Raw genomic sequence first — 10,582 nt, forward strand, 5'->3', positions numbered from 1 at the left:
CAGCATATTAGATGCATTGACTTATTTATCAAAGTTACAGAAGAGGCCGGCTACCTGAGAAAAAGTGTACTTTTTGCATCTACCTTTGAACAAAAAATAAATGAAATGCTTTACACAACCACAGATGCTCGTTCACATCTGTGGGGATTAAGCTGGAAATAAAAAATAACCAAGTCATTAAGGCACGGGCACTGAGATTAAACGACTGTTCTGAGGACATTTTCTCCTTCCTTCATGATTATCACCTACCGCCGAGCAACAAAGTGAAGGTGGAATATCCCCTCTCACTCACAAGCCCTTTAAAGGCAGTGAGTGGATTTTAATAAGAAGCAGAGTGGTTAGCGGTGCACACCATGGTCTTCAATGGGATTAAAAGCCTTTGAATGGTCTAGGCCATTAAAGTCTAGAGGTCCTGCAGCGCGTTATGAGCATGTTTATCAGAAGGATTAACAAACCCAGCAAAAGCAATCACCCAAGGAGCACAGGCACCTCTACTTGTACTATTATCTGGCTTTGCTTGAGCAGCTGATGATAAGAGTGATTCAGCAGCACTGGAAGGTAAAGCTCTGGTCCCAACTGTACTCTCCACACCTACAACATCTGCTTTCATTAGCCTATTTCTTGTTAAACAACATTTTTTTTCTGCAGGTTTACTTTCCCGCTGGTTAATTCAAGCATCAGCATCCATCTGCAAAAACAGACCTATGGGATTTTATGTTGCGTGTTGAGATGGAAAGAAAAAGAAAGTCTTGCTTAATGATGGGTGATGCTTTTCAAAAGTATTCATACCTTGTTTTTTTTTCCCCCATTTTGATGTGTTTCAGCCACAAACATAATTTTATTTGGATGTTATTTAATAGACCAACACAAAGTAGAGTATAATTATTATATTAAAAGACAGTCATACGGATTGAATACATTCTGGGATTCTTCCCCTTTCATCATTGCCTAACAATGGCTACAGCCTTTAGCCAGAAGGTTGTGTTATCGGATCAGTGTTTCGACCTTAACCCACAGCACTGTCCTGTTGGTGGGTCAGCAGTGATGGGCAGCCACTTCTCACCCTCATTCTGCTGCCACGCTCGTTCTTCGGAAACAGGAAACAGTAAGACACAATTGCAACTGACCATGTTAACTCTGGAGGATTTAAGAGGTACATTGCCATGAGGCATTTCACAGATTAGATGAAAACGAAGATATTAAAACCCTTGGGTGAGTAAGTTTTGACATTTAACTCAAGAGAAGCCTGGAGAAAAGAAGAGCTCTGGTGGGAGAAATTAGTGACACGACATTTTGGGGATATTGTAGTGACAGGTTCCACAAACCTGGACTGAATGGAAGAATGGTAACAAAAGAAATTTGAAAGAAAGCCATACGTCTTGTTTGCAGTTTGTCCCAAGCCATGTCAAACTCTAGACCCAAATCCAATTGAAAATTATACATTCTCTCCACCCAATCTGACTGAGTTTCATTTATTTGACAAAGAATTATGGGCAAACATTTCCATCTCAAGATGTGCAAAGGTGTTAGAGACATACCCCAGAAAACTGTAACTGCATTTACAAAGTACTGGCCCTGGGGAGCAGAAAAACAATGCATACAATATTTTTCAAATCTTTCTTAGCAAAAAATCATCTTCAATTAATTTCTCAAATATGCACTGCTTTGTCTTTCTCTCTCAAAATCCCAGTGAAATATATTGAAGTTTGTGGTTGTAATATGACAAAATGTGAAAAGGTTCAAGGCGTACGAATACTTGTGCGAGAGATTTTATTTATGCTGTGGGAAAAAGAAATGATGGTCACTTCATCCCCTGCTTTTCTATTCTCTTTTAGATCTTCCACATGACCTATGACCTGGCCAGCGCCATGGTGCGGATAGTCAACCTCATCGGTATGATGCTGTTGCTGTGCCACTGGGATGGCTGCCTGCAGTTCCTGGTGCCCATGCTGCAGGACTTCCCAGCTGACTGCTGGGTTTCCAAAAATAAGATGGTGGTAAGTGCTCTTCCTGCACAGACTTGCATGGCCTGTTCAAATCAGATTACACTTCTGTCTTATCTTATTCATCACCTCCAGTAATTACTGTACTAAAACCCCTTTAGCTTCCTGGGAAAGACCGCAATGCATATCTGTCATGTTAAACCCAAATTAAATAGGTTTATCTGCTACATTGGTAGGCATTTATTGAATTTGCTGATGACTATATTTTCAGGGGCTCGGAGCCACTTTGTTGAAAAAAGATGTGTTTCTAGAATATTCATGAAAATCAACAGCTTTTGTTAATATAAGTTAACAGTGAGCTGTGCTTTTGCCTAAACTTTATTTTTTATAAAATGCCCTTGAAATTGATTATTGCAAAAACTTTCCTTGCTACAGAACTTTTTTTCAGTAGTTTTCACTTTTTTCCTTTTTCACCCGACAGCCTCATAAAGGCAATGAGCGTTACTCTGAATATTTGTCTGGTTCTTGAGTTAAAGATGACGAGGCCTCAATTTACTTGTAAATCAACATATATCCCGTTAGACAGCAGGGGAAATGACTCCCTGACTGATAGCTTATCAATGCGTATGTCAATATAAGAGCTATCAGGACTTTGTAATGTAATCAAAGACTGAATCAGTGAATATGATCCCTGGTAACATTTCACCAGGGAACTTTGTGGTGTGCAAAAAAAAAAAAAAGACATCAAAACATCTAAGAATCCCAGTTTAATTCAGGTGCATATCACTAAATTAGAAGTGTATTTTTTTTAAGTAATACTATTTAGATTAGATAGATTCATTACATGCAGAGTGATACAGTAGTTCTGTAAAGCAACGCCTCTTAAGCTGCTGTAGTTAAACTCTCTGTACCAGAACGGATGTGACATGAATAGTTACGTCTCTCAAGGTGTGATATTCTTGATTCACCATGCCTCACTGCTTTCACGACAGGCTCACTTGTTTCACTGAGTCTGCTTCGCTCATGTTCAAACAGCACAATAGGCGCAAGTTGCAAACTTCTTCCCCCGAGATGTTTCAGACTTTATCTAATTTTAGCCGTACTTCCATTCATTTGCGCAGAACTGCGCACTCAGGTGAGAGTTGCTGTTCAGGCACTGTGTCATTACTTTACATCAGACCAGAAACTACTTTCTATCTTTCTGATTACATTTCATTGGAATAACATACAACTAAATTGAAAATGTTATGTTCATCCGGTTCAATGCTCCTTTTCATTTGCTGTTGAGCAGCCTGCATGTTCACACTGAGAAACCAAAACATGTGGTAATTTTCTTGTAATAAATATTGTTGAAAAAACTTACACAACTTTTTTTTTTTTTTCAAATAAGATATATCTAAAACGATATATAAAATTTTGATGAGATGACATTTTCTTACTGTCTTTATGTTTTTTATGACTTATGGTACTCATAGAAGGTTTTTCAAGTTTCACTATCTGATTTTAAAATTGTATTTTGTGAAATGTCATATTTTGACACCCCAATGCAAAATGATTCATCCTTTGTGGTAGATTTCATGACCTTAGTTTGACATTATATACACATTTTATGTTATGTAAATGCAAGTAATCTATCATTAAGAGGATTCCTAACTGTTAAAAAAAGTACTGAAAAATATAAAATAAGGTATTATAGGAGTATTTATACTGTATATCTACAGTAGAGATTGGGAGAGACTGATGTAAAATAAATCTAAAAAGAAATATGAAACGAAAAGTGTGTAAATGTATAAAATTTGAAAATTTGAGAATGAAAGTGCTTGGAGTGTGTCAAGGATCTGGTGAGGTGGACACTTCAGTTACACTTGAAGTGCTAAAAACTTTGCAGACCAACACGTTTTGGCCAGTGGCTTTTATCGGGTTCATCATACTGTACATGTTCTTGTAGCTTAGACCATCTATCAGATTTAAGCACATAGAATGATTTTGTGTCTATTAGACTATTAGAGACCAATAATAACATGATTTTGAGATACAATCACAATTTACTCCCCTAAAATTTCTGAATATGCTTCCCTGAACTTCTGGAATGCTGATTCAGACTCAGTTCTTTTAATTTTAATTCATTAAAGGTAATTGTGATGCTGTTTTGCATGGACACTGCCCCTTATGTATTTTAGCTAGGCAATAATAAAATTGCTCTCTGTCTCGGCTTTTCTTCAGTGGAAATGAGTTTGAAAGCAATTTGGACATGTCACCCCCAGGAGAGAGTTGATATTGATTTGCCATGAACCACCATTGGGATTCTAAGGGAAAAGGGGCAATTTATCTACAAATGAGAAAACTCACAGAGAAATCACATTTTTCTAAATAGCTGACCTACTTTCTCTCATGCAAGCCAGCGATGTCTCTCGCTCTTTGTGCCCATTCTCAGGGCTCTGTTTTAGGCTTCTGCCCAAACGTCTGCTGGCTCCAAATGTTTGTATATTGTTAAGTCTGTATTACCCTGCCAGCTGCTCCCCACTGAACTAAGATGTTTGAAAGTTGCAGCCCCTAGTAGCTCTGCCCCAAGTGGACGTATGGCTGTAATGTTAAAACTGACCTTTCATGTGCAATCAATGGCATCATTTCAGATGGGCTAGGCTAGGACGTGTTGTAATGTATTCAGCCTAACTCACCTGTCCTGTTCTGCTCCATCTAGAATGACACATGGGGACAGCAGTATTCCTATGCACTCTTCAAAGCTATGAGCCACATGTTATGCATTGGGTACGGCATGTACCCCCCAGTGGGCATGACAGACGTCTGGCTGACCATCCTTAGCATGATTGTGGGTGCTACTTGTTACGCCATGTTTGTGGGGCACGCTACTGCACTCATCCAATCGCTGGACTCATCTCGGCGCCAGTACCAGGAGAAGGTGAGTCAAAATCTCTGATTTTGCTTTTTCACTTTAGTAATCATAGGTTTATCTCATCCTTGTGCATTCTTATTACATATTTGGTATTCCAGGTGTCTACTTCAGTACTCCGTATCAACGCCAGAATGCCGCATTTTGTGTATTTTCTACTTTTTAAAGTCTTTAACTGCAACACAATAATGATTTACAGTAAATTGCAAAATACTGTAATGTTTTCATTTTGTGATGTTGCCTCATTAAACCTCCTTGATTTTTATTAAAAATTTAAGCCAAAGATAAACACAAAGCGGAGCATAATTTTGAAATTAAGGAGAGGCAAAAAAGGTTTTCGATTTCTCTGCATTTGTGCACAGTTAATAACTGCCTCATTGACAGATTCTCCCTCCTGACTGTGAATCTCTGTAGTTTCTAATGCTCCAAATATTCTTGTTACCCAACTTGTCTTGACTTACAATTGTGTTGTACTCCTTATATTTTCTGATAATGGATAGAACAGTGCCCCACGAGATTTTTAAAGCTTGACTTATTGTTCCTTAACTTAATTTTACTTTAAACTAATTCACAAATCTATTTTTGAACTGTCTTACTAACAGTCATCTGAGGAGTTCAAGGAACAGCTGTATTTATACTGAAACACAGATGTGACCCTTTTTTTTTACTAATTAGATAACTTCGGGTTCAACACAACCAGTTTGAACTGGATGTCAGAGAAAATTTAGATGAATACAAATACGCACCACTGTTTTTTTATGCAGAAAAAAACATTAAAAATCATAATTATGAGCTTCCTTGGGTTGTTTTTTTTTTAATGTGAGAGCAATATGTATTCATTTGCAAAGCACTATATGACTTGTGCAAAGGAGTTTAACATGATTTCCATAAAACTGTAAGTAGTATTGTCACCGAACTAAAAAAAATCATTTTCACTGAACACAGCCCACCAAACACAAGAAGAACCGAGGCTAAAAGCCAGGGCCAACATTTCGTTGGTGTGAGGCTGTTTTTGTCTAGACAAAAGAAAGTCCTGATGCCTGGCTGTGAAGACCCAAACATGTTCCATGGTGACATGCCCTCTGTAGGCCCAGTATGGGTGATAATGAGCTGAGCTATACACTCCCTCAATGCCCAGTGTCTGTGGTGAGGCTCAGACAAGAGAGTGACCTCTAGAGAATGGAGGCAGAGGCTCAAGAAATCTCACCTAAATGAAAGAGGGAGAGTGGGAGTGAAAGAGGGCTGGAAAAAGAGGCAGGCCGGGGATCACAATAGATGATGTAACAAGTGTGTGGTGGTGGAACTTCAAAAAAAGACGATGTGCACCAGACAAATGCACTCATCACAGTATGACGATATGGATTTTTTTCTTGTCTCAACAACTACAAAACTGAAAACTCCTTATAGGAAATCAAATAACCTTGATGTTCAAAATCAGGAATCATCTCAATCCAATCTAGTATGCATGCCGGCTTCTCTCTTTGGAGTTGCCTTGCTGCCATGTTAACTGAACAGCTGCCTGTCTCAGCACCAGTTTGTATATGCAGCTGAACCCAGTGGTTTTCGTTCCCAGGATAAGCCCCATGTTGACAAAAACTCACCCATGCTTCTTCACAGTGTATGTCTGCAAAAAGATAATTTCTGCAGAATGAATTTTACAAGTCTCAACGTTAAAACGCTCAGCTCCACACTGCCATCTCCTGCATTTTACTGTCCATGCTCACCTTGTTTTGTAATTTGCTGGTGGCTCTTCCTTTAGTTGTGTGTGACAGTAGAGCCCTCTTGTTGTTTCTCCATCTTCTCCATTTAAAGTAGATTGCAATATCAAAGTGTATGTATGAGGGGGAACCTTAATATGTAAAGCAAGGTGAAGCATAACTCACCAAAAAAAAAGAAAAACCAGCAGGGAATAACATAGACTTGCACTACTGTATCAGCAGTATGTTAGGTAAAAATGATCAAAATTTAACCAGTCGAGTACATGTCAAAGTGGATCACTAATGAGCCAAGCAAACCATTGCCAATTTTAATGCTTCCTGCTGGCTTTGATGTGACAGAGGTTGTGTATTCATCCGCTGTAAATGAGGCATAAAAAAAGTAGCACACAAAGCTCTCACGGCTATACGGCCAAAATGAGAGACCATCTGTCCTGCTGGCATGCAGAGGTGATATCCAGGTTACTTTTATAGTTAGATGGGAAAGGTTTCAATGAAACCCCTGTGAGGGACGATTACAAAGAAAATCAGCCCCGTAAAGGATTCTCACAAGTGCACAGATGGTGGAAAGAAAAGGATGGGGGAAAATTTCTCTCTCAAAGATAGGGAAACTTGTTACAGAGCCGAAGTGAATAGAATTCTATTAAAATATAGCACAGAGTGATAAGTGTCTCAGGCTTTCAGCATCAGGCAAGTAGAGTCAAATGAACTATTCTGGATGAGGCAACACGTTATCTATTAAACAAAGCAGAAATCCAACACTCGAATATCTGGAAGAAAATGAGGTATGGCCGACACCGAGATGAAAAATCTCTTTAATAAATTGATTTTCAAACAGCTAAACAAATAGTACTGTCACTATTCCAACAGAATAAAGCATCTACTTTATGTTTGAAACTCAGATTCTTACACATGTATCTCAACTCAATTTAAGTTATATTAGTTATATTAGTGCTGAAATGTATCTGAATAAAAAGGATACAAAAATTGAGCTGCAACTGGTTTAAGCTTCAAATTGTTTTAGTGACAGAGATACTTTGTCTTGTCTCAGTAATCACTGTAGTTGACTTTATTTTTACCAAATCTTTTCCATATTTATATATCTTAAACAAAGGGTTCAGCATACAGACATTTGTTTAAATTAGTTGAAGTAAGGGCTTGGAAAAAAGCCTGCCTTATTCCCATTTTGTTTTCTCCAAACCACTTATGATGTGTGTTTTGGATGACTTTCCTGTTGGAATTCCCATTTGGGTATAAATTTTGAATATATTACTCAAACTGGCACCAGAGGTGTAAAGAAACTAGTTGAAATATTCAGGAACAACCCAGGAGCCATCAAGGCTCAAGTCAGCAAAGAAATCTGTAGGGATGCCAGTCTCTCTGTCTGCTGCAAAGCCAGTTTACGTCTAATGGACTGAGCGGGTGATGACCAAGAAAAACAAAATGCCCCAAAATCATCATATACCAAAAGAAAAACTCCAATGTATATATAACTTTATTTATCTTAAATGTAATATACTTGTTACTTTAAGAAATCTAGTTGATATCAGACATTTTCAAACTATTTTTCTGTTTTATGTCAGTTAAGAACATACATTTTACTCTACTTACTAAATGTCTGAATAATAAGAAGGTTGTCTTTATAATTTCTTTTGAACTCAAGAGGTTTACTTGGATTAATATGGCTAAGAAACATTTCAATACATCAACCAGAAAGTTAAAGCTTGGGCCCAACTGGGATTTTGAAGTGGAGAATAACTACATGAACACAGTCAAATGTCTCATATAGTGACTTAAGTACAATAGTCACTATTTTCCCTGCAGGGAAACAGAGGCAGCTTGTGGTAAGGAATGTTTTAATGAAAAAAACTCAAAAAGAAAGAAAATAGGGAGCCAGATTAGAACAAAAACAGGAATCCAGGGGGAAAATGAAGGGAGGAACCAGTAATGAGTGTGACTAGGAGAAGGGTTTAAATACTGTGAGCTAAACTGGAACAAACACCTAGGCTGATTAGCTAATGGGTGGCAGGTGTGAGGAGAGGGAGAGAAAAACGTGGCACAGGGAGCGAGGGAGAGTAAACTAAGGGTGACAAGAAATAACTAGACACAATAAAGAAATAAACATGAACTAGAGTCACAAATAATTGAACTGAGGTAAAATAGAAACAAGGTTGATCTAATCAAAGAGACAAAGAAACACAGAATAAAAATGAAACTAGAACCAAATATTCAAAACTACCCAGGAGCTGACAGTCAGCAGCTAACATATACTTTATCACTGAAATATTACATCTCTGTGCTTAGACCCTCTGTCAAAAACATCCAATAAACAGATTATGAAGATAGTATTTTTGATGATTTCTATGCAGGGACGTGCAGAGACCACTAAAGGGGCAGGTGCTCAAAAAAAAAGGGCACATCTAACCGCATTCTAGGACAGAATATTAACAAAGCCACACAGCTTTCAGAGTTTAATAAACAATGATAAATTACAAAATTGTGAGATATACAATCAAAGCTAAGGAAAATATCTATATAGAGCATACAACTATAAGATATTTTATTATCTTACATATAATATCTTAATTGTACAGGTGTATTTTGTTATAGGAAAGTATTGCAATATTCAAACCTGCAATTTAGCAAGATATGTAAATCAGAGCTAGACCAACAGACATATTTTGTCTTTACAGAATTACACTATTAATATTATAAACAAGGGCACAATGCAACTTTTTAGTGTACTGTAATCTATATATATAAAAAAAGAGCTGCCTGTTTGCTACACTTGCAGTGGAGATGAAGATGGTCCATTCAGGAAAGCAGAGCTGCATCAAACTTTAACGTGGAACTGCAGAAATAAAACAAAACACAAAAGCAAAAATTTTATTGTTAATGGATGTCACCATGAGAAAAGCATAATGAGTTTTGCTTAAAAAAACTTTTTTAAAGATTAAAATCACACATTTTTGTCTCATGAAGTGAAAAAACTATTTGCAAAACAAACTTATTTGTGCTTATCATAAATGTTTTCTTGTTAATCTAAGTTTTTGTTTCTGACTCAAAGTTTTGCTTGTGATTCTCACATGACGTTGTGGGCAGAACAAAAAATCACAACAAAAGATTTCTGATGTGTGCAAATAAGTTTGTTTGGCAAATAACTTTTTAAGTTCACGAGACAAATATGAGTTATTTAATTTAAAAAAAACGTTTTTTAAACAAAACGTTTTGTTTTTAAAAATTTAATCATTACAATTCCAAAAGTTTTGATTACAATTTAATTTTACTTAACTGAGGTTAGTATTTTTTTTTTATTATTGAATAATTGGGGAAAAAAATGTAACTTCATACTCTGTGAACCAGACCATAAACTTACTTAAAGTCTGGGTTGAGTTTTTTCCCCTTCATTAATGACATTTTTATTACATACATTATATCCATCATGGTAGTTCAGGGTGAGTTATTTTTAATTCTAAACGAATATCCTTGTTGGACTTTTATTTATGTGCTATTCTCCTTCAAGATACATTTACCTAACGCCAGAATAAATGTACAGTACATTATGCAGCAAAGGAAATTAGAAGATCGGACATATATACATTATGGAGAAGATAGGTTTTGGACGGGCGATGTGCCCCTATTGCATAAGCGATACTGAAGAATGACTGATATCATTAACGATACAGGAAAGAAGCTTTTTTTGTTATCTAGCTTTGCTAGCAAAGTCGTTAGCTAGCAGCTAGCTAATAGCACAACAACAGCAGCCTATTGTCTGTATGATAAAAATACTGAACCGATAGATAAGAACAGTTTTTCTTTACCTGGCTGTCTCCTCCCGCTCAGTAGTTCTTCAGAATAAGCCAGACGCAGAGGCCTTCACTGTTTGTTGTATTTCATTACCTCTCTGCTTAAACCGCTACTCCGTGCTGAAGCAGAAACTATACTACAACGTTTTCCATCATCTGACAAGTAGCAAGTCTACTCCACTTTATTCACCAAAAACGTTTTTTTTT

The 10,582-nt window shown here is 37.0% G+C and overlaps 1 protein-coding gene across 1 annotated transcript in view; it reads left to right on the forward strand.

Moving 5' to 3' along the window:
* hcn4 (hyperpolarization activated cyclic nucleotide-gated potassium channel 4) overlaps positions 1 to 10,582 on the forward strand; it is a 71,771-nt gene that overhangs the window by 33,883 nt on the left and 27,306 nt on the right. The window contains exons 4-5 of the mRNA XM_007576088.2: positions 1,836 to 1,997; positions 4,645 to 4,863. Of these exons, the coding sequence (XP_007576150.2) occupies positions 1,836 to 1,997; positions 4,645 to 4,863 (381 nt within the window). The remainder of the gene's footprint in view (positions 1 to 1,835; positions 1,998 to 4,644; positions 4,864 to 10,582) is intronic.

The sequence above is a fragment of the Poecilia formosa genome, unplaced genomic scaffold, assembly GCF_000485575.1.
Source record: "Poecilia formosa unplaced genomic scaffold, Poecilia_formosa-5.1.2 Scaffold396, whole genome shotgun sequence".
Lineage (NCBI taxonomy): Eukaryota > Metazoa > Chordata > Actinopteri > Cyprinodontiformes > Poeciliidae > Poecilia > Poecilia formosa.